Source organism: Oreochromis aureus, linkage group 4, assembly GCF_013358895.1.
Source record: "Oreochromis aureus strain Israel breed Guangdong linkage group 4, ZZ_aureus, whole genome shotgun sequence".
Classification (NCBI taxonomy): Eukaryota; Metazoa; Chordata; class Actinopteri; order Cichliformes; family Cichlidae; genus Oreochromis; species Oreochromis aureus.
Window position 1 is genome coordinate 30,995,862 of NC_052945.1, and position 25,689 is coordinate 31,021,550.

Genomic DNA, 25,689 nt, shown 5'->3' on the forward strand with positions numbered 1-25,689 from the left:
GAGACAGGAGGGCAACACACCTGGGAGAAATCAGAGCTGACAGGACAGGGGAAACGTAAACTTGAACACACTCACATGAGACGGGGACCTTCAGAATAAAACAGGAAACTCAGACACAGAGAACCAGACAAGACACTGAACTAAACAGCCAGATTGACAAACAAACAGTGTGACACCATAGACAGACAGAACATAGAAGTGGGACCAGGGCAGGCACAGAACAGAAACCTAACAAATGGCAAATCATAACAGAATACATACTCAGAATAAACAAAAGCATAATGAAACACAAAACACTAAGTCGGCAGACTCAGGACCATGACACATTCAAGATTGAAGCATTAATTAATGGCAGGACTTCTTTGAGCAGTTTTGTAGGAATGGGGTCTAAAAGACACACCGATGGTTTGGAGGAAGTAATTATTGAAGTTAACTCAGAAAGATCAATTGGAGAAAAAGACTCTAAATGAATATCAATGGTACTGAAAGTAACTGTAGATAATGTTACATCTGTGAGATAATTATGAGTATTTTTTCTCTAATGGCTAAAGTTTTATTTGTAAAGAAATTCATGAAGTCATTACTAGTTAATGTTGAAGGAATGGTTAGCTCAACAGAGCTCTGACTTTTTATGGAGCCTTGCGGACTCGCTACTGCTCTATGATTGTGAAATAATAGATTGGGTTAATTTAGACACATCAGCAGGATGCAATGAGGCCTCTCTGCAGACAAAAACTGGATCAGTAATGAAGATGGATAGTTTGTGTCCGTGGTTCGCCTTAAGACAACCTACTATCCACCTCTAAGGGTTTGACATGAAACATATGGAAACAAAAGTAACAGAACGAGAAAATAAACTGACTGCAAGCATTGAAAATCCTCCATATTCTCCATCTGTCCATCCCAGGAATAGTCCCAACTACCAAGACTGTATGTGGTAACATCCAGCATGGAAGCTATTCATAATGAATGGAAAAAAGCTATTGCTGTGCCTGGTTTCCTATGCACGAGGCCATTTGTGATGTTTGATGGAGTATGAACAAAATTATGTCAGATTTCTCATTAATCCAGATTGATACTGCATATATACAGATTTTGTGAAGCAGACTCACTGTCTCCAATATGGAAAAGTGCTTGTTTGTGAAGTTTGTAAAGTTCCCTCCTCCCACATTCCAAAACCACAAAGTCATTATTTCCATATTAACTCACTTTAGAATGTGAACACAGTGAGACATGTCCCCAGTCTGTCTCACCTCCAAAGTCGCCCCAGACTGTTTGATATTATGTTCTTTTCATGAAATGTAGCTATGCCAGATATAACCTCCCGATCATCTGCCAAAAAGTGATTTCTGATGTTTTTACGTCCAGTATCTTTACTTATATTAGTAAATTGACTGTAGTGAACAGGATTCATGAAGGGGGCATATTTAAAATACAGAAATGACCTGTTTTTGAAGTATCTTTATCACTCTGCCTATTTGTACCCATATTGTCATCAGTCCAGTTCTTGTTGATCTGTTCAAGTAAGTTTACAGAACTGTGATGTTGTTACAATTTTTGCTGCCCTCTTGGCTAAACTTCGAGGAAAACACATTTTTAATGTCAATAATGTTTTTTACCTAAATGACATAAAAATGACGCTTTGCCAAAAACTGAGTGCAGTGATAGGAATGTTCTTTGTGAGAGATATGATTGACACATTTTTCACAGATTTTAGGGTGAAATCATTTATAACAGCTTAAATTCCCGCAATCACTTTTTACCACAACACTGGAACCATTTGAAAAGTCACGTATTGCGTTAGAATCCGAATTCTGAACCCTGCTGACATGACTCTGAGGCTCTGGCCTCACCATCATCGCCATCACCGTACAAAGCGTCAGAAATGGCTTTGTAGCCCTTGGATGACTGATTATTTCTCAGCCTTTTCTTTAGATGTGTTGCTTTTTTTTTAAAGCGTACTTCACTTTGGCAGTGATTTCTTGATGCAACATACCTGGGGATAATCAGGCCTGGGTTTGGCAAAACTGAACTGAGCTTTTAGTTAAATCAGTTAATTAAATAAATAAGTGCATTTAATCAGTTAATTCATGATTTATTATTTAAAAAACCAAAAAGCATTTCTTTATCTAGAAGGGTAAGTATTTTTTCCCATGTATGGCCAAGTATGTTTGGATAATATTTGGCAACTTTTACAAACCAATTAATTATTTTAAAATCTTCACTTTGTATTTTCTTGAATCATCCTTGAATATTAAAATTTTGCTTGACAATCTGAAACATTCGTGTGACAAACATGCAATAATGCAATGCAAATAAATAAGAATCACAAAGAAGGCAAATACTTCTTCACAACAGTGAATTCGCTTCCGTTCTTAACTTCAGATCATCTGTAGCAAATATTTAAATCTTTATTCAGCTGGCATGTGACTTTGAGACAGACACATAAATACTTGGTTCTAATTATAGAATCTGACCCAGTCAGAAAACTGGAGCACTTCTGGGCTTCTTGTCCAAAGCACAGCTGGACCAAGCAATTTGATAAATTCAACACATAATTATGATAATAATACGACATCAGCTACAGACACACCGGTGTGGACAGTAAATATTTTATTTTACACAACACATCAGATCCATCTGTGGAAGGTGATCAGAGTCCACAAATGCATATAATGCAGATTTATATGCATTTTAGAATGAAAACGATGTACTAAGGGGAAAAAACCCAAAACCCAGCAACACAAAAAAAAAAATCAGGAAACAACACGAGCAGTTACAAAAGCGTTACCAGGTTACACAAACACACACACACACACACACACACACACACACACATTAACAAATCAGTCAAGATGAGAAAAAAATATTCTGAGGATCCTAACATGAAGCTAACCGTTACCACTTTGCTTTCTGTTTTACTGGCTTGTCATCCAAAGTGTCAGAAGCCTGGCCACACGGATCCGTTACTTCCTAAAACAAAAAGAAATCTGTCTATGCTGAACAGTGAAATCATCTGAGGCACAAGGCTAGTGTGGTGATTTTCAGGCAGGTTGTGACGTCAAATTTTTGGTTAGGCAATTTCCAAATATCAACATTAAAAGAAGCTTCTGTTCAACAACTCATTATTCCCAAATACACTTATGGAAAGTATTCTTATCATAAAATGTAAAATATTTTTGTTTCAGTGTTTCTGGAAAGCAAACCAAGCAGGGTTTTTATTGTAAATTCATTACATCAAACACCTCATCAAAACATTTAAAACCAAGAAATGAAACAGTTAACAATAATAAAAAGGCACGTTACAAGGTTTGCTGCAGGAAGTGCACTAATTGGAGAAAAATGCACTGAAACAGTTTCTTTGTGAACACGTTTCTTAAACCTGAATATAGGAGAAGAGACTCTGTGGGAACGGACCACTTTATGCCCCGTGGAAAATTGTAAAACAACAAGTGGGCTGTTAGTATTTCCATCACTCTGCTCTTAACTGGCAAGCAGCTGGCAGGAACAAATATCTGGCACAAACCGAGAACAAAAATAACTTTTTAAAGTAAATGGTAAATGGCCTGTATTTATATAGTGCTTTTCTAGTCCCTAGGGACCCCAAAGCGCTTTACATATCCAGTCATTCACCCATTCACACACACATTCACACACAAAGTGATATGAATGCAGCGGGACACAGAAACACAGCTGTCTTCTCAGCTGTCAACATCTGTAGATCACATGCTGCCATTTTGCTCTTCCCATAACCCCTGTAACAACTGTTACTAAAATGCAGAAGTATAGCCACAAATTTATCAAAAACAAGATTCACCTTTTTAATCACTACGCTAAGCACACGACACAAAAGAACATCATTGTTCTGTTCCCTTCTTAAAATGCTGCACTTTTAATAGTTATCCCTGGATCCCAAACAGAACACAGCCTGAAAGCTATAACTTGATGTTGTGAGCCATCAGAGAATGCCCATTCGGTCATTTCACAGCGATTTCTCATCACTGTGTCTTGCTTTGCATTTGGTTTCTGGTGCTCTCAGCACTTCCCCGATAGAGAAAGGAGAACCGACACGAAATCTTCCAGCTGGGCCAAAGACGTCTCATTTAACGTTTGTTCTAGTTACACTGCATCTGATCCAGAAGTTCAAAGCCTCTGGTTATAACTTGTCTCACATTGTTTACTTAATGCCAGTTAGTGTCTTCTTAAGCTGTGTTTTGGACAGTGTCTGGACAATTAAAAGGAATATTTGTCCAACTTTTTTTTTTGCCGTTTTACTCGAGCTTCTTGGACTGGATGGCCTGTGAATGTGAGGAGAGCCAAACCTCAAGTTTACAATTCAGACAAGCTTCAAATGATAAGAGACTTTTGAAGCTTGTTGTCTGGAGGTCTGAGCTGTAGTTGACTTTTTCCCCCCTTTCTTTACTCTTTTGCCATCTTTATCCAAAAGTACATTTACTGATAATACTTGAACTTGAGCAGATCTTTGAATGCAGGACTCTTACTTGCACTACTATGAGCAGTGTTTTGTAAGTATCAACAAGCCTTAGCAGAGTGTGGCTAAGCACCAGCAAGGTAAGTGAAGAAAAAGCCCACACGCTAGCAAACAAACTAAAAACACAGCATTAAAAAAAAGTAAAATGTGACAATCATTTTAAAATGCGGCTTTGATGCCCAAAGCTTCCCTTAAACTCGGCCACATATAAAGCGATGTGCTTTGCGGCTGAACAGTCTGTTCTCTGACGGCTTTAAAAATTAAACTAAAACGTTAATTATTGGATTCAGGCTTATGTACTGCTCTTATCTGGAGATCAGGTGATCAAACAATTCCACCAGGTTTATGGAGACTAGACTTAGGCTTTCACCTTCACTCCCAGCTGATAAACCAACCGCAAATAAAGAAATAAATGAGTGCAGTTTGGCCAGAACTTCCTTTTTCCTTTCCGGTGTCCACTGACTTTAACAAAGCCCTTCAACATGCACAGTAACCTCCAACATCATATTGCAATGAATGGTGTCAGTGCGCTCTTCACTTTGAGTGAGATTAAAGGCGTCTTAATGCTTTCCGCCGATTATCAGGGACATTTGTCTCACTTTCTCTGCCTCCAAAGATTTCCTCCTCAAGTGATGACATCTGCCCTCATTTTTTCCAACATATAAATATATATTTTGCTGATCACAGATTTTCATATTCTCACAGAAAACTGTGAGAAATGTAACTTTAAAAAGTTGAATTTTTAAAGTTCAGAATACAAGAAGGTTTGTGTGTTTAGTGCTGATGCACAAGAGGCTTCCGAATGGATGAGGTACGGGAGCGTCGTGGCTTATCTTTTGTCACTGAGTGGGAGGTTTTAAAAAAAGGACAACAACAGTAGTTATGTTAATCTGTTGGCCTGTAAAAGGCTGCTGTTAATGTTTGTTGTGTCTAAAGACCGCAGAAGACGAAAGATCTGGATCTACGAAACAAGCTCTCTGTTGTTTGGCCCCGACTTTCCCTCCGTCAATTAATGTCTCGTTGAGCTGTGCTTGAACATTGTGGGTTCGGAATCATTAAGGAAATAGTCGGCCGACATTTGTTTTTACTCGAGCTTCTTGGTCTGCGGATGGCCTCTGCCTTTGGATGACGAAGAGGTTTTGGGGTCAGCTGAGAGAAGAGCCATGATGTCCTGCATAGCCTTACTTATCTGAATTCCAAACCTGTGAGAGTCCTGGTAAGGAAAAAAAAGAAAAGAAAAAGTAAGTATTGAGAAGTGAAAGGGAAGTGTAAAAAGCAGACAAACGTGTTACTGGGTACATAAATAAAACCACAGAGACAGAAGAAGGCAGAAAGAGAACATGGACAGAGAAGTGAGAAGTCAAACCCTCTTTAGAATGAACAAGGGATTTTTAGCGAGTTTCAAAATAAAAAGAACAAAATATTTATAGACACTGATCTCATACATTAATTTCAATTTCATTTCAAGGGTCCTTGGGTCCCAACATTCATGTGGCCCCTTCTTAAAAACCATTAAACCCATCTATACAATCTTGCCACCAAAACACACATTAAAAGCTCGGGGAAAAGGACACAACGTGTGAGGCATTAACCCACTCACAAATCTGAATGTCCCGAATTCCAGTCTGACTGCACAATGAGTGCATTCTGCAAAACCAGAGGCTCATCTGAGGAACATTTTGGCCAGGGACCGGACTGAGTAACAAAAAGTATGTCACGTCAAGGCCACATGATGAAAAACTGAATAGGCCTTAAACAGTGCACATCTAGTTTCAACTCCATGAACTGGAGGGCATGACAGACTGCTTTAAAACAGGACCGAGTTCTCGTTCCAAAATCCAAGTACTGTCAGAAAATGCTTAAATGCATCTTTGCATAAAGTGAATCAGACGAATCTAAACATTCTCAGAAAAAACAGGAACAAATGTTGTGTCATTGTTTTTTCCTGTCAGAGGTTATGTTTTCAAATCATGTCTCGTCTTTCTGTCTGAAAAGACTCAGTCCAAACATTATAATGTCCTTTAATCAAAAAGATTGATTTCCCGAGAAGCCCAGGGAAATCAAGGTTTCTCAATGCATCCTCAACCGCCCCTACTGTCACGTTTGCTTGTTCATGTAAACTGAGTATTTTAGGGATCCAAACATTTAATATTTAATAATATTTAATATTTAACTCTGTTCTAACAAGATTGTGCACTTATTGTGAAAACTCCCACAATAAGTTACCACTGTGAGGCTCGGTTCATCGTCGTGTTTTTGCCCCATTCGAAAAATGTTGACGCATTCTTTTCATTACCAGCAAAACAGAAATATTGTTAAGTGGATAAAGTCGACATCTTTTTGACTTTTCAAAAGGAAACTTCCCAGGGTTTTATCCTTTTGTGAGTTGGGTTTCATTTAAGCTTAGATACAAGCCTAAGATACATTTTTTCTGTTCCCAAAACCCCCAAAATCTGAAGGTTTCTTAATTTCAGGTAATCCATTTTGAACCAGAACTAACATTTAGGCCTGATACGAGTCCTGCCTGTGCTGTGCAAACGAACTAAGTTGTCTACACTGATGATAAATAAAAAAAAAAAATAAAATACAGCAGCTTAGTAATGGAGCTAAATTGATGTCCTCAGTTTGCAGACGGTTCCCCTTTTCTCATCCTCAGATGCATACTTTACTGGAAATCCAATGCGGTTTTCCTCTGAAAAAGCCTTTCATCTTCTAGACTTTTTTTTGTTGTTGCTGACAACGCCATCAAAGCTTGCTGCACACTTGGAATCAACCCAAAGTCACATTAAGTGCGGAAAGATTTGGTATTGAGGTTCAGAATTCCGAGGATCATCAGGTAAAAATCAAATGGCTGTTTTTGGCATTTCTTCTGAAATAAAAAAAAAAAAAGAAAAAAGATTTTAGATGGATGTGTGTTGACTATGAAGAGCTGATGATTAAAAAGGAAGTGAAAATGAGTGAAAGGGTACATTCTTTCCTTCCCATACCCTGTGTACATGACATCATAGCCTGTCTTGTGAAATGATTCTGTGAAAATTCAGTGACAACTGTGTGTCATTTAAAACCACAAACCCACCCCAAACATTGAAAAATCCTTCACCGTTTGTGGTCATGCTGATGTGTGATGTCAACCTTACCAAATAATACTCAGTGTTTGTTTACTGTGTAAATGGATGAGAGGTGCACAAGCGTCAAGGTGGCTTCAAGCATGAAATTTCAGCTATTTAAAGGATTGGAAGTCTGAAGAAAGCCATGTTTTTAAAAGTTGGATTCAGTTTTGGCACCATTTCGAGCAGCGGTCCCCAACCCCCGGGCCACGGATCGGTCCGTGAGTCGTTTGGTACCGGGCCGCTAGTTGAGGCTTGGGTGTAAAATTGATGGTTTTCAGGGTTTTCATCATTAACTCAGTTTCCCTCGGTCTTTTCCCGTGTTGTAGTTTTTATTTTGAAAGAAATATTTATGCATTACCATAGCGACCAGAGAGCATTAGGGGCAGAGAGGAGGACGTTACTCTCAATGTTGTTGGCACATTTCAGGAGGACGGTGCTAATAAAGTTACTCAATTACACAGTGAATTTGCGTTTATTATTATATTTACAAAATACCACAGTTTTGGTCTTGGTCATATAATTTTATTTTGTTGTATTATCCGTGACACCTTAAAGGGCGGTCCGTGAAAATATTGTCTGACATTAAACCGGTCCGTGGCGCAAAAAAGGTTGGAGACCGCTGTCATAGAGAGAACCAACTTCTAACTTGTACAGTAGGGACTCATCCAAAGGTCCATCTGAGCCAAGAAAAACTCTTAAAAACTAGTCAACATGAAACCAACACTTTAGGATTGACAGAGCCAAGATAAACATCCTGGCTTTTTGGGTCTGTATTTGGTTTGCTGGGTTCACACAGTAAAACATCTTGTTTACAAATGTGTTACATGGGGTGGGGCTATAGCTCAGGAGGTAGAGCAAGTCATCTACTGATTGGAAGGTTGGCGGTTCGATCCCTGGCTCCCCCTAGTCTGCATGCCAAATATCCTTGGGGAAGATACTAACCGATGCATCCATTGGAGTATGAATGTGTGTGAATGGTAGTTAGAAGGCACTTAAAAACATAGAAGACAGTGCTTGGGTGATTGTGGCATGTTGTATAGAGCACTTTGAGTACTCTGGGAGAGTAGAAAAGTGCGATATAAGAACCAGTCAATTTACCATTTACATGTTCTTTTAAATGATTACTAATGCCACACTAGAATGTCAGTTGACAGATACTTACGGTACCATTCAATAACCCAATTCTGTGTACTGATGAGTATTGAAGCAGGCAGCATACAGCTACAACTGTTTTAGTCTTTAACCCCAGCAGCACAGGAAAAAAAAAAACCCTTGCAAAACGACAAAGCAAATACTATATGTGGAAGTTGTGAAGTTATGTGTTATGTTTTATGCGTGCAGCTGTCACAATAGCTTTGTTTTGGATCGTTGATAAGAAAAGGCAGAGTCATCTATGCAAGTGCTTTGTGTTTGGGCAGGGGTAGGTGGGGCTAAGGTTGACCCAAGAAAACACAGTCATGTGAAGCAAACAATATTATGTTGTTTTGCACCAAGGGAGGAAATACTTCCAATTTAGTGAAGTACCTAATAGGCCAACACCCAGATCTGTTCAAAAAATTCAAGTTAAGCATGTTTCAGTTCACAGTATGTTATCCTGAAATGCACATCTCCATTGGGTTTGAGAAAGCTGACGCTGCCATTGAGAAATCAACAAAAATTTCTGCAACGGGTAACACCAAATGCTAATGTTGTGCTACCATAAAAGCACTATAACATCAACAGGATACTATGGCAACCATCTTAACATTTCAGCCTGTGTCTTGTCATCAAAGCACGTTGTCAAAATTTTAAATAAATGAGCAGCGACCATGTCAGTGTTTTAAAACGACTTAAATGTAAAGTTTAAGTACATTGGTTATTGAGAATTCTACTGGTATTGGACACCGGAATACCAGTACTACAATTCTGGGATTTGTGATCTCTCTTTCCAAGACTGTGCCAGGTTTAAAAGGCTTGAGAGTATTGTCTGGTGTAAATGTGATTTCCTACAACAGTGTGTGATGTCTCTGAACTCCAAGACACGGATACGTTACTTACAGTCTGACTGCAGGAGTATTTGGAAGACACGTGGAAGTTGACCATATCTTCACCCACGATGATGTATGAAACTCCATAACCATCGTCAGCAACCTGACATGACAGTGAAGACACGAGGTTTCGTATTAACGCCTCACATACCACCCACCACAAATACATTATCTAGTCTCCTTGTCTTAAAAGATGTAAATGTGCCCACTCACAGGTCCAAAGCCCCCACCAAGCGAGATGAAATCTGGGTGGTTCTTCAGGTCGAACAGATTCATCTGCTGAACTGGAGTCTGACTGGTGGAGAGACGCCAAGGCTCAGACAGAACCTTAAATGAGGGATTGAGTGAGAAAAAAAAATGGGGTGAACATGCAGCAGCAGATGTGTCCAGCTAGAAGACACCAAATTCCACAAAACCTAATTATAATGTTTTGAGTGTCGCTGTGGTTAGCACTTTCGCTGCAGAGCACGAAGGTCCTGAGTTCAATTCCACCATCAGGCCGGGGGGCCTCTCTTCGGCTTCCTCCCACATTCCAAAGACACGCAGTTAGTGCGGTTAGGTCAAAAGATCATTCTAAATTGAATGTGAGTGCGAATGGTTGTCTGTCGCTATGTGTTAGCCCTGCAAAATGTCCAGGGTGTACCCTGCCCCTCACCCTGTGGTAGCTGGAATAGGCTGCAGCCTGGATGGAAGGACAGCTTTGCATTCTTGACTGATTATATACATCGACTCTTAATTGGATCAATATGGATTGCACAAAGGGAGCCAATAGTCATGTATTCATAATATGTTAGATATGCATCTTTAACCTCCTAGGACCTGGCATCCACATATGTGGACATCACATTTTGGGTTATTTAGACCAAAATACTCAATTTTGCTCTACAAGCACTTGGTATCCACATACGAGAACATTATACTGCTACTGTTCTATCAAAATTTTAAATGAATATCCTCATATTTGGCTCTTATTTTTCTTAAAAACAAAAATAAGGTAAAAAAAAAAAAAAAATCTGGTAATTCTTTGTTTTTACATTCATCGGGCTCCAATATGACCAAATATCAAAGAGAAATTAAAAATGCATGCCGTGGAAGAGTTTGGGTCTATTTGCAAAGGAGTGGATCTCACTTTGAGGGATACTGCACTGTCATATGGTGGAAACTCCAATCCATCAATAAGACTGTAGAGTCACTGGAAATCCTTTTTCTCTTTACTCACTAAGCATGTTGTGTGCAGTACAACTGGAAACTAGAGCCTGAGGACATAACGTCATCAGGATAGTGTTCTGATCTGAAAGCTACATCCATACTTGGGGATATATGGGAGTGTTCACTTGCTTTCTCTGTCTTCTGTCCACCTGACATCAGAGTCTTTGGTGTTTGCGTCTTGTTGCAAGTTTGTTTTGTCCAACAAGAATGCTGCTAAAGAAGTGCACGTCCATTTAAATCAATGCAATCTGTTTACATATGAAGACAGTCATGATTTTTGAAAGAGCTGAAACTCATTCACGTTGGTCCCGTTTAATCTGTTTGGACTGTTAAACCAAACAGTCTATGAATACATCTAAATGTAGCCACCCTCCGGAAACGAGCCAAGGCTTACTTCTTTGAGGAAAGGCGACTCCACTCCCAAGTATTTGGAGACCACGTAAAGGCAGAAGAGATGTCTGTCGATTCCTGCTCCAGTCATAGCCATCCGATAAAGGTTCTGGTGCTTCTCAGAAGCCAGTTGGAAAAGGCGTCTGCATTCTTCCTCTGTCTGTCAAAGCAAACAAACTTCTGTTAGATCAAGACCAGTCCTGTCCGTACTAACTAGCAATTATGAACTTACTGCTGCTGTGCTATGTGGGTGAATGTGTACACATGTTGCTCCTGCTGGATGATTTAACACATAACTACCAACAGTTTGATCCACACAGCTTACCAGTTGGATTTCTGTAGACCCACTCCAAGTGTTAAACTCAAAATAACAAAAGGTGGATTTAGATGGTGTGTGTGTGCGTGTGTAATTGCTGGTGAATACAGTGTACTGCCCTGCAGTGTGTGTTCTACATACACTGCAGGCACATTAACTTTCATGTTCACTGCTGCATGCAGAGAGGTGCTCTGAATGGTATCCTTTCTGCCATTACCCAACTTGTTGACCTTAGGCCTACGGCTGAGGAACTTGAGCAATATTCCAATGTTGTTCTCACTGGTTCACTCAGCTAAGTTTGGACAGGCACCTTGACAACTGGCACTCTGCATTCATTCATTTTTTCTTTTTCAACTTTAAGCTTAAACTTAAAAAAAAAAAAAAATGAATAACAAGTATTTTAGTACTTCAGTACCTCTCCACTCTCCAGAGCTTTGATGAAAGCGCAGCTCTCGTTGGAGCAGGAACGCACAGTCTCTGTCCGGCCCTCCCTGAACAGGCGGGTCATTGATGCCTCGTAAGTCAGACAAAAGCCACTGCGATCCTGGAAGGAGAAAAGTGAAAGCAGGAGGGGAGAAGTGGTTTGAAGCACTAGAAGCAAAACTGGACATGCTAGCTGATATGTGTGTGTGCTACAGATCTGTTCAGAACGGAGGATTTTTCCACTTTGATAATACAAAAAGAATATTGTGTTACAATTGAAGAGGGAAAAAAAGGGGGCAAAGCTTCCTTTGAAGGGTAGGAGATAACTACTCCAGGGATCAGGAAAGTCAATTTTGATAAAAGCCTACCATTATAAAGAAAATGGTTATTAAGGAGTTACACAGGACTTAAGGAATGAATAAAATCTCCACCTGATAAGCAAAGTCACTAACACCATCAACACGAATATCCATCCTTAATGATATATTGCAGTCACATGCACATCACATGGGTTTTTAGGTCGTCTCATGGAAACACAGGAAGATTATTCAGTCTTTGCAACTTTTCACAGGCCTGCAGTTGTGTTTTCTTGGCTTGTAAAGCCAGAGATTAACAACAAAATTCATATACAGGGTGTATCGAAAAGAATAATCTGATTTCAGAAGGCACGATATTTTAAAATATGTTTTGTAGGGAGCTGTCTGCTCAGTATGTTATTTGTACAAGCTGTGATGTTTTTGTGTTCTTTGAGTGTTGTACATAATAATTGTAAATTAAATAATGGTATATCACTGATAAACAACTGTCTACTTGTGGAGTTTCTAAATCCAAATGGTGTGTAGGATGCCCACGGTCCCTTATTTATTTTTGGTGGATGTTTTTGTTTAATGTTCTACTCCAGTACTGCTATCAGGACTGGACATCAGTTGTCCAGCAATAATATTTAAAGGAACAAAATGTCTGTGTGTGCTCGCCATGGTTGGCACTTCTTTATTTACAGTGGGGCAAAAAAGTATTTAGTCAGCCACCGATTGTGCAAGTGCCCCCACCTAAAATGATGACAGAGGCCAGCAATTTGCACCAGAGGTACACGTCAACTGTGAGAGACAGAATGTGGAAAAAAAAAAATCCATGAATACACATGGTAGGATTTGTAAAGAATTTATTCGTAAATGAGGGTGGCAAATAAGTATTTGGTCACCTCAAACATGGAAAATCTCTGGCTCCCACAGACCTGTAACGTCTTCTGTAAGACGCTTTTCTGTCCCCCACTCGTTACCTGTATGAATGGCACCTGTTCGAACTCATCATCTGTATAAAAGACACCTGTCCACAGCCTCAAACAGTCAGACTCCAAGGCCATGGCCAAGACCAAAGAGCTCTCGAAGGACACCAGGAAAAGTATTGTAGACCTGCACCAGGCTGGGAAGAGTGAATCTACAATAGGCAAGCAGCTTGGTGTGAAAAAATCAACTGTGGGAGCAATCATCAGAAAATGGAAGACATACAAGACCACTGATAATCTCCCACGATCTGGGGCTCCACGCAAGATCTCATCCCGTGGGGTCAAAATGATCATGAGAACGGTGAGCAAAGATCCCAGAACCCCACGGGGGGACCTGGTGAATGACCTGCAGAGAGCTGGGACCAAAGTAACAAAGGTCACCATCAGTAACACACTAAAACGGCAGGGAATCAGATCCCGCAGTGCCAGACGTGTTCCGCTGCTGAAGCCAGTGCATGTCCAGGCCCGTTTGAAGTTTGCCAGAGAGCACATGGATGATACAGCAGAGGATTGGGAGAATGGTTTCATCTGACCACATGACAAAGTAGAACTTTTTGGTATAAACTCAACTCGTCGTGTTTGGAGGACGAAGAATACTGAGTTGCATCCCAAGAACACCATACCTACTGTGAAGTATGGGGGTGGAAACATCATGCTATGGGGCTGTTTTTCTGCCAAGGGGACAGGACGACTGATCCGTGTTAAGGACAGAATGAATGGGGCCATGTATCGTGAGATTTTGAGCCAAAACCTCCTTCCATCAGTGAGAACTTTGAAGATGAAACGCGGCTGGGTCTTCCAACATGACAATGATCCAAAACACACCGCCGGGCAACAAAGGAGTGGCTCCGTGAAGCATTTGAAAGTCCTGGAGTGGCCTAGCCAGTCTCCAGACCTCAACCCCATAGAAAATCTGTGGCGGGAGTTGAAAGTCCGTGTTGCTCGGCGACAGCCCCAAAAACATCACTGCTCTCGAGAAGATCTGCATGGAGGAATGGGCCAAAATACCAGCTACTGTGTGTGCAAACCTGGTAAAGACCTATAGTAAACGTTTGACCTCTGTTATTGCCAACAAAGGTTATGTTACAAAGTATTGAGTTGTATTTTTGTTATTGACCAAATACTTATTTGCCACCCTGATTTCTGAATAAATTCTTTACAAATCCTACCATGTGTATTCATTTTTTTTTTTCACATTCTGTCTCTCACAGTTGACGTGTACCTCTGGTGCAAATTACTGGCCTCTGTCATTTTAGGTGGGGGCACTTGTACAATCGGTGGCTGACTAAATACTTTTTTGCCCCACTGTAACTTGACTGTAGTACAGTATGACTTAAGATTCAGCTGTGGACTCGATTTGGAAACTGAGAAGTCTTTCACTGTGTGTTACCCTGTAGTATGCCAGTTGTAAGCTGATCTGGATGAAGGCGTCTGGGCTGATCCGGCATTTCTTGATTCGTCCTTTGCCAAACTCTCTGAATGGAAACACGTGACAGTCAACATCATCTGCCAGCGCCTGTGCAACAGCTAGGGAACTGCTGACTTGAGCCTGAACCTGAAACACAGACAATCACACTGCAAAATTAGCATTGCGTGACAAGATTTTGGGTGAAAGTCAAAAAGCCCCAGATGTTGTCATACAAGGCAACGCCCTTTAAAAGAACGCATACCACATAAAGGTGGTAGCAGTTTTGTGTTTTGTCCATTTTTAGTGAAAGCAAAAGACTCAAGGAGTGAGCAGGCGTCATACAGAGCCTGTATCCATAACTGTACAAAATGAAGTACGAATGCACGAACCCAGACTTCCTTTTATGATGCCACATAAAACATTCGGAAAACTATTACTCCAAAATGTGGGCCTGTTGAAATTCGTGCTGATTTTTTTTCCAATGGTTTACCAAAAATTAATACAATAAAGTCACAGAAAGAAAAATAACAGTACTTTGTCAGTTTCACTCTTGTTTAAGATTAGTATGACAGATTGCAGATATCACTGTACATCTCAGAGTCTTTTACATCAGTTGGTCCAATGCTAACTTCCATCTTTGTACATTTCTTCTGTGGATGAATTACAAGACAAAGCAACACCTACTTGACCCCACAGTGTGCCGAGGTCACTCCACTGTAGCTACAGTCCTATTCCCGTCTTCACCGGATAAATTTATATTCCTATTCAGGTGGAACATGGGTACTAGAGCACGGCGATGTGACCAAAAATATTTATCACGATATACATTTGAAAATTTGCGATAACGATATAACTGACGATATAATTGACACTAGACAAAATACTTTACAACTCCACAACTTTATTAGTGCAAAAAACAAAAAACAAAACATCAATGTATTTTCACTTAAACAGGCAGCTGTTTTTTTATGTGCATTAAAGTTATATAAAAATGTAACAGTGCAAATGCAAATTCCTTGCGGACAGTTTAACCAAAAGGCATTTCCAGTGGAAATTGGCCGACATATCCTCAGCATAACCATGTATAATATCCACAAAACTTAAAAAGAAGAACAGTGCTCGGGGTTTCCATCAGCTGATGCATCAAAGCCTTTTATCACCAAGACCAATGAAAGGCAGATTCCTGATAGCTTACAATCCATTTGTAAACAAAGATGAGATTGAGCTCGTGTTTAGTACTTTTTATTACTTTGTTATATTACATTGTTTTCTGTGTGTATGTTACAAACTTTTTGTGTTGACTGGAAGTCCAGTTTTGTAATTTTGTAATACTGAGAAAAATACAGATACTTTACTGATAAAGCGTTTTTTATTATTTTTTAAATATTCTTACTACTTTTAAAAGTGATTGTAGGTAGTATTAGTTAAAGTAGAGCAGTGTACAAAATGGACAACTTTATTTTTAGATTAGATACCAGTCAGAATGTAGAGTCTGCGGTGGATCGTTTAACAACAGACATCTAAGATTCCCGCCGAGCAGACTGATGTGTGGAATGTTCCATTTCCGCTCATGGAATGTTCCATTTCCGCTCATCAGTGTCTGGAATTCAGAGAGCTCTCAATTGTGAAGTTGGTCTCTTTCAATGACTAGAATACTTCTATGATTTTCTGAAATCCAGTCGACATCCATTCTTATTTATGGGTCCAAATTTAAATCACCGTCATCAATACTATATTATATGTAGAGTTAAGCACTCTAAACTGAGTTACAGTGTCCATATCATCATCGTATGTGCCATTTTTGATACTCTATTATTTAGCTCAGATCTGTTTTTAAATGAACAGATTATATTTTTAATTTTTACCCATGCTCCATCTACAACTTCATTACACAAGGTGGAAAGTTGATGTGCTACATCTTTAACATCTATTTTCAAAAATGAGTTGCCCAATTATAAATACAGTGGGGCAAAAAAAAAAAAAAAAAAGTATTTGGCAGCCACCAATTGTGCAAGTTGTCCCACTAAAAAAAAAGATGAGACAGGCCTGTAATTTTAAGCATAAGTTCACTTAAAATTGTGAGAGATAGAATGTAAAACCCAAACCCAAGATATCACAATGTATGATTTTTAAAGAATTTGTGTGCTGAAAATAAGTATTTAACACCTTCAAACAATGAAGAATTCTGCCCTCACAGATCTGTTATTTCTTCTTCAAGAAGCTCTTCTATCCTCCAGTCGTTACCTGTAATAATGCCATCTGTTTGAACTCATTATCTGTATAAAAGACACCTGCCCACGGCTACAAACAGTCAGACTCCAACCTCCACCATGGCCAAGACCAGAGAGCTGTCTAAGGACACCTGTTGGAGCAATTATTAGAAAATTGAATAAAAACAAGACCACTGACCATCTCCCCCGACCTCTGGGACCTGGGGCTCCATGCAAGATGTCACCTCAAGGGTTAGAAATGATGCTGAGAATGGTGAGGAAACAGCCCAGCACTACACAAGTTGAACTGGTCAATGACCTGAAGAGAGCTGGGACCACAGTAACAAAGGTTACTATTGGTAACACACTATGTCGTCATGGATTAAAATCCTGCAGCGCTCAACATTTCCCCATGTACAGCACATGTCCATGCCTGTCTAAAGTTGGCCAGAGACCATCTGGATGATCCAGCGGAGGACTGGGAGAATGCCATGCGGTCTGGAGTGGCCTAGCCAGTCTCCAGACCTCAACTGGATTGAGGTCATTTCTATTTTACATTCTTTTTCCTCACAGTAGAAGTGAACCTATGCTGAAAATTACAGGCCTCACTCATCTTTTTAAGCGGGACAAGTTCCACAATTGGTAGCTGACAAATACTTTTTTGCTCCACTGTATACGGTACCTAAACATTTTATAATAAACTCAAGTTAATCATCTCTAGCCGTTTAAAAAAAAAAAAAAAAAAAAATCAATACCCATTATCTATGACATACTCCTACATGTTTGTGTAATCCATGTAAACATCTGTCATGCCCTTATCTGCTCTTCTGCTCTACTTCCTGCGGCGCCTGAGAAGATTTGGCATGAACCCCAGAATACTTACAAACTTCTACCGATGCACCATTGAAAGTATTCTGACTGGCTGCATCACTACCTGGTATGGCAGCTGTAATGCTCTGGACAGCAAAGCTCTGCAGAGGGTGGTGAGATCAGCACAGCGCATCACCAGGACTGAACTGCCAGCCATGCAGGATCTCTACAGACAGCGCCAAGGAAGACACAGCAGATCCTCTCGATCCCAGCCACCCCAGCCACAGACTTTTCACACTCCTGCCATCCAGCAGGCGGTTCAGGAGCATCCAGACCCGCACTACTATGGCGTTATTTTTGTGCCACTATTCTGAGTGCGTGTAAAAAAAAAAAAAAAAAAAAAAAAAATTGAGCGCATGTAAAGTTTTTGCATTTGCGCCTGCTCGTAATGTGTTGCTTGCGCTCTCAGCATTTCTGCCCCTGCGCGTTCAAATCTTTCTGTACACCGTTATATTTGTGCCACAAAACCAGCCAATCACAGACTTGGATGCAAAAAAAATCTGATTGGCTGTTTTGGTCTCCAATCAGCTCGAAATGACGAAATGCAATATCCCAGAATCCATTTCGTGCAAAACTCAAACGAGGCAGTGGCGGAGGAACGCAGAGTGGCGGAGTTTGAAATTTTACTCTTTCTGGGTCACAAAATAAACTTTTAAGATATTTTCATGCGAGAATGGTGCTGTGTAAACTTCAAATATCTGCTCGATTCATCAAGACATCACATATTTGCAAAAGTGCTCTAACGTTTTCGGAGATGCCTGTTACCCACTAGCTGACCGCATAGCTGGACTGGCCATGGTGATTTTTCATTTTTGTGTTTGTTTTTGTAATGGTTTTGTCAATGGAAAATTGTACTTAGTAGTCAGTAGGGGTGCAACGGATCAAAAATCTCACGGTTCGGATCGGATCACGGTTTTAAAGTCACGGATCGGATCAATTTTCGGATCAGCAAAAATAGAAAAAAAAAGACAAAAATTCTACCGCCGTTTACTTATTTAAGTATTTTTGCCTATTAAAAACATTCAACTGAAGACTCATTCCACGCACCTATATAAAAACAAATTAAGGTGCAATATGGACATTATGGACCATGCTGGGCAGCCTCTGCATCATCTGCACATGGCCATAAACAACCAGAGGAGTCTGTTCAGTGACAGGTTGCTTCTCCCAAAGTCAAGGACCAGCAGACTTAAAAAGTCCTTTGTCCCACATGCCATCAAACTGTTTAACTACTCGCTGAGGGGAAAGCGGGGACAGAGGGGGGGGAACAAGTAAGCTGTAGTGCCTTTTCACTGTGCAATAGTTTTTGTTAATATCCAACGGTGCAATAGACTCACAATACTTGAAATGTGCCGCCCCTTGTATCCTTATTCCTATTTATTCTATTTATCCCTTTTGTATACTCTGTATTTATATATGTGTAAACATTGTATATTTCTGCTCACATTCTGCAACTTCTGTGGGTGCTGTGCTACTGAAACTGAATTTCCCGGAGGAACCCACCGAGAAATAAATAAAGTTTCATCTAATCTAATGTAATCTATAGGGCAGTGCAGGGCTTTGTATCTACCTCTCCGCTGTGATATAACGGGCGGTCACGGTCACGTGGCTTTCCGTTGCCCTGGAGCTCCACCCATTTGTAGTTGGAGCAACAGAAGATGCCTGGGACAGTTCAGCCATAACTTTAAACTTCTCCTGCTCATACATGCTTGGAACGATCTTGTCACTGAAGTGGGCCGCGCAACGACATATCATAGCGTGGCTCAAGCACGTTCATCACAGTTTAAACCTTGTTTTGCACAACAGACGACGGCCTCCCGTCTGCAGCTAAACACCCCATTAGCTTTTAGCTTTAGCCCGGTCGGACTGGGCAGCAAAGGGCTGCTTAAATGTCATAAACTCCTCTGCTCCGCTACTTGGACCGCTAAGCGCTACCGCTTGACAGACTGACGACGCGCACCATACACATACTTTTTTTTTTGAATCTTCGGATCACGTGCGTACCGAACCGTGGAGTGGGATCGGTTCGGATTTCGGATAAACCGTGATCCGTTGCACCCCTAGTAGTCAGTATAATCTTTTAATGATATAAGTTTCCATATATGCTTAGAGGTGTATAATCGATTGTGTAGTGATAGGATGTGTGATCTTTAGTAGGCTTTATGTACATTCCAGGGTGTTCTGGTATTCAAACCCACATCCTGGGAGCATGTTTTATTGTTTTATGGTAGGATAAACGTAGCTATGTTAGTTTTAGGCTAAGTGCATTTTGTTTACACATACACACACACACACACACACACACACACACACACACACACACACACACACACACACAATGATGTATAAATAAAGACCAGGGCAGTGGCACGGCGCGAGTCTCAGAGCCCGCACTTCTGTGTGAGTACTGTGGCTGCCCTTGCTTGCAAGTAACTAACTGCAGTGTGTGTTTCTCCTCTCTGATTCTCAACTGAAGAAGTGTTTTAGAATAAATCTCCTGACAGGTTTAAACAATGAAAGGTGGTGGATTAGCCAATTGGTCATGATCAACTCTGAGCTGGACCAATTACAATACATCCGTACTGAGGGGAAAAGGAACGCGATTCGTCCCGGACTTCAGCGAGAATGAAAAAGACACAAAGCTGGAGTTATTCTGTCTTTATGCTGTCAGCTGCCACTTCTTCTCTCATTTTCTCCCCCTCCCTCTCCTGTTGCTACTTCAATCATGAAACTGATCAATGATCAGCTGATCGGCTTCTCTCTCTTGTTTGTTTGTTTATCGCCCACTTTGCGCCAGAAAGAGTAAACCAGTGGATGCTGCGCTAAACAACAGCAGCACATTCAAGCTTGATCAGCTGTTGTTAGAATTTATTTAATATTACTTTCTAGTATCAGCTGATGTTTGCTGGAGCCACAGCTGTGAAAGCTGCTGGTTTGATATCGGTTTGGATATGTCAAATGATGTCTGGTCCCCTCCCCAATCAGACCAGGAGTGACATGTTTAGCCGCATGTTCTCCTTAAATTGCTGGCTGTCTGAGTGGTGTCCCAGAAACGATGTGGGCTTCATAGATAATTGGCAAACCTTCTGGAGGAAACCTGGTCTTGTTAGGAGAGACGGCATCCATCCCACTTTGGATGGAGCAGCTCTCATTTCTAGAAATATGGACCAATTTATTAAACCCCCCAAAATATGACTATCCAGAGTTGGGACCAGGAAGCAGAGTTGCAGTCTTACACGCCTCTCTGCAGCTTCTCTCCTCCTGCTACCCCCAAAACCCATCTCCATTGAGACTGTGTCAGCTCCCAAAAGACAAAAACAAACTAAAACCAGCAATAAACAACTTAAACATAAAAATCACAAAGAAAGAACAATACAGTATCCACATCTGAACCAAAGAGTAAAACAGTGAAATGTGGATTATTAAATATTAGGTCTCTCTCCTCCAAGTCTCTGTTAGTACATGACTTAATAATTGATCAACAAATCGATTTACTCTGCCTTACAGAAACCTGGTTGCAGCTGGATGATTATGTTAGTTTAAATGAATCAACACCCCGAGTCATTCTAACTACCAGAAACCTCGAAGCACAGGCCGAGGGGGCGGTGTGGCAGCAATTTTTCACACCAGCCTATTAATTAACGAAAGACCAAGACAGACTTTAATTCATTTGAAAGCCTGATGCTTAGCCTCGTCCACCCCAGCTGTAAAACTCAGAAACCAGTCTTACTTGTTATCATCTATCGTCCACCTGGGCCTTACACAGAGTTTCTCTCTGATTTCTCAGACTTTTATCTGATTTAGTGCTCAGCTCAGATAAAATAATTATTGTGGGTGATTTTAACATCCATGTAGATGCTAAAATGACAGCCTCAACATCGCATTTAATCTGTTATTAGACTCAATTGGCTTCTCTCAAAATGCAAAAGAACCCACCCACCACTTTAATCACACTCTAGATCTTGTTTTAACGTATGGCATAGAAACTGAACATTTAACAGTGTTTCCTGAAAACCCTCTGCTGTCTGATCATTTCCTGATAACATTTACATTTACAATAATTGATTACACAGCAGTGGAGAGTAGACTTTATCAAAGTAGATGTCTTTCTGAAAGTGCTGTAACTAAGTTTGAGAATATAATCCACCCACTGTTATCATCTTCAATGCCCTGTACCAACATAGAGCAGAGCAGCTATCTGAACGCTACTCCAACAGAGGTCGATTATCTTGTTAATAATTTTACCTCCTCACTACGCATGCGACTCTGGATACTGTAGCTCCTGTGAAAACTAAGGCCTCAAATCCAAAGTCCCTGACTCCGTGGTATAATTCTCAAACACGTAGCCTAAAGCAGATAACTCGTAAGCTGGAGAGGAAATGGCGTGTCACAAATTTAGAGGATCATCATTTAGCCTGGAGAAATAGTTTGCTGCTTTATAAGAAAGCCCTCCGCAAAGCCAGAACATCTTACTATTCGTCACTGATTGAAGAAAATAAGAACCCCAGGTTTCTCTTCAGCACTGTAGCCAGGCTGACAAAAAGTCAGAGCTCTACTGAGCCAACCATCCCTTTAACGTTAACTAGTAATGACTTCATGAACTTCTTCACAAATAAAATTTTTATAATTAGAGAAAAAATTACCAATAATCATCCCACAGATGTAATCTTATCTACAGCTACTCTTAGTACCATCAATGTTAAGTTAGACTCTTTTTCTCCAATTGATCTTTCTGAGTTAACTTCAATAATTAATTCCTCCAAACCATCAACGTGTCTTTTAGACCCCATTCCTACAAAACTGCTCAAAGAAGTCCTGCCATTAATTAATTCTTCGATCTTAAATATGATCAACCTATCTCTGATAATCAGCTATGTACCACAGGCCTTCAAGGTGGCTGTAGTTAAACCTTTACTTAAAAAGCCATCTCTAGACCCAGCAGTCTTAGCTAATTATAGGCCAATCTCCAACCTTCCTTTCATATCAAAATCCTTGAAAGAGTAGTTGTCAAACAGCTAACAGATCATCTGCAGAGGAATGGCTTATTTGAAGAGTTTCAGTCAGGTTTCAGAGCTCATCACAGCACAGAAACAGCTTTAGTGAAGGTTACAAATGATCTTCTTATGGCCTCTGACAGTGGACTCATCTCTGTGCTTGTCCTGCTAGACCTCAGTGCTGCGTTCGATACTGTTGACCATAATATCCTATTAGAGCGATTAGAACATGCTGTAGGTATTACAGGTACTGCACTGCAGTGGTTTGTATCATATCTATCTAATAGACTCCAATTTGTTCAAGTAAATGGAGAGTCCTCTTCACCCACTAAGGTCAATTATGGTGTTCCACAGGGTTCAGTGCTAGGACCAATTCTATTTACATTGTACATGCTTCCTTAGGCAGCATCATTAGAAGACATAGCATAAATTTTCACTGCTATGCAGATGACACGCAGCTCTATCTATCCATGAAGCCAGGTAACACACACCAATTAGTTAAACTGCAGGAATGTCTTAAAGACATAAAGACCTGGATGGCCGCTAACTTTCTGCTTCTTAATTCAGATAAAACTGAGGTTATTGTACTCGGCCCTGAAAATCTTAGAAATATGGTATCTAAGCAGATTCTTACTCTGGATGGCATTACCTTGGCCTCCAGTAACACTGTGAGGAACCTTGAGTCATTTTTGACCAGGACATGTCCTTCAACGCACATATTAAACAAATATGTAAGACTGCTTTCTTCCATTTGCATAACATCTCTAAAATTAGAAATATCCTGTCTCAGAGTGACGCTGAAAAACTAGTTTATGCATTTATTACTTCCAGGCTGGACTACTGTAATTCTTTATTATCAGGATGTCCTAAAACTCACTGAAAAGCCTTCAGCTGATCCAAAATGCTGCAGCAAGAGTACTGACAGGGACTAGAAAGAGAGCATATTTCTCCTGTTTTGGCTTCCTTCATTGGCTTCCTGTTAAATCCAGAATTGAATTCAAAATCCTGCTCCTCACATACAAGGTCTTAAATAATCAGGCCCCATCTTATCTTAATGACCTTGTAGTACCATATCACCCTATTAGAGCACTTCGCTCTCGCTCTGCAGGCTTACTTGTTGTTCCTAGAGTATTTAAAAGCAGAATGGGAGGAGAGCCTTCAGTTTTCAGGCCCCTCTTCTGTGGAACCAGCTTCCAGTTTGGATTAGGAGACAGACACTATCTCTACTTTCAAGATTAGGCTTAAAACTTTCCTTTTGCTAAAGCATATAGTTAGGGCTGGACCAGGTGACCCTGAATCCTCCCTTAGTTATGCTGCAATAGACGTGAGGCTGCCGGGATTCCCATGATGCATTGAGTTTTTCCTTCCAGTCACCTTTCTCACTCACTATATGTTAATAGACCTCTCTGCATCGAATCATATCTGTTATTAATCTCTGTCTCTCTTCCACAGCATGTCTTTATCCTGTTTTTCTTCTTTCACCCCAACCGGTGCAGCAGATGGCCCCGCCTCCCTGAGCCTGGTTCTGCTGGAGGTTTCTTCCTGTTAAAGGGAGTTTTTCCTTCCCACTGTCGCCAAAGTGCTTGCTCATAGGGGGTCATATGATTGTTGGGTTTTTCCTCTGTATTTATTATTGTGCTATCTACTGTACAATATAAAGCGCCTTGAGGCGACTTTTGTTATGATTTGGCGCTATATAAATAAAATTGAATTGAATTGAATTGAATTGAATAGATGTGGTGAGAGGGAAACATGAAGGTGATACAAATCATACATAACAACAAGACAGTGCACATCACTGTCACAACAGCGTTTGTTTTAGTTCAAAGGCTTTATGGGTTTTCCTGTAATACCTGGTGGTGTAATCTGTGATTTTTTGTCAGTTCAGCCTATATATATCTCGATATAGATACAGATATCTCGATATAGATACAGATATCTCGATATCGATATATATATCTCTATATCTATCTATCTCTATCTATCTATATCTATATTTATTATGTTTAACCCGAGTGACCACCCGGTTAGCTGGTGGGTAACAGGCATCTTATGCAAATATGTGATGTCTTGATGAATCGAGCAGATATTTGAAGTTTACACAGCACCATTCTCGCATGAAAATATCTTAAAAGTTTATTTTGTGACCCAGAAAGAGTAAAATTTCAAACTCCGCCACTGCCTCGTTTGAGTTTTGGACGAAATGGATTCTGGGATATTGCATGTCGTCATTTCGAGCTGATTGGAGACCAAAACAGCCAATCAGATTTTTTTTTGCATCCAAGTCTGTGATTGGCTGGTTTTGTGGCACAAATATAACGGTGTACAGAAAGAGTTGAACACGCACGGGCAGAAATGTTGAGAGCGCAAGTAACACATTGCGAGCATGCACAATACATTTTTTGCACGCAGCAATGAATTTTGTTCACTCAAATTTAGCTTTTCTTCGCTCAAAATAAATTTCTCCTCAAAATGCAACACTTGCTCCTGCAAAAATTTTTTTTACGTGCGCTCAGAATAGTGGCACAAAAATAACGCCATACACTACCAGACACAGAAACAGTTTTTACCCACAAGCCAACAGACTTTTTAACTGCTGACATTCCATACACACCATTACAATTACAGGACTCTGCACACTGTCACGTCAACAAATGCTACTTAAATGCTCGTTGCACAACTTTGTACAACCTGCAAATACACCTGCACAAACTTGTAAATACCAACTAAATTCTCTAATATTTAATACTTTTTTCCTCTCGTCGTCGTCGCCACTGCTTATTTCTGTTATTTTCTACTCAATATAACTGCACACTCTCTATATGCTCATGTAAAGCTGAGGAGCACGAGCCAAAGAATTTCATTATGGATAAATGTGGCTACACTGTTTATCTGTACATGACAAGAAAACTTGAATCTGACTTTTTAATGGCACTACAAACTTCTTAAAGTGTA

General features: G+C 40.3%; 1 protein-coding gene across 2 annotated transcripts in view; it reads right to left on the minus strand.

The window, feature by feature from the left end:
* Nucleotides 1–2,598: 2,598 nt before the first annotated feature.
* LOC116309959 (carnitine O-palmitoyltransferase 1, liver isoform-like) overlaps nt 2,599–25,689 on the minus strand; it is a 59,407-nt gene continuing 36,316 nt past the window's right edge. For both annotated transcript variants that reach the window (XM_039611035.1, XM_039611036.1), the window contains 6 exons: nt 14,643–14,807; nt 11,960–12,088; nt 11,233–11,388; nt 9,843–9,956; nt 9,640–9,732; nt 2,599–5,705 (listed from right to left, as the gene is read on the minus strand). In XM_039611035.1, coding sequence (XP_039466969.1) covers nt 5,577–5,705; nt 9,640–9,732; nt 9,843–9,956; nt 11,233–11,388; nt 11,960–12,088; nt 14,643–14,807 — 786 coding nt within the window. In that variant the 3' untranslated portion in view covers nt 2,599–5,576. The remainder of the gene's footprint in view (nt 5,706–9,639; nt 9,733–9,842; nt 9,957–11,232; nt 11,389–11,959; nt 12,089–14,642; nt 14,808–25,689) is intronic.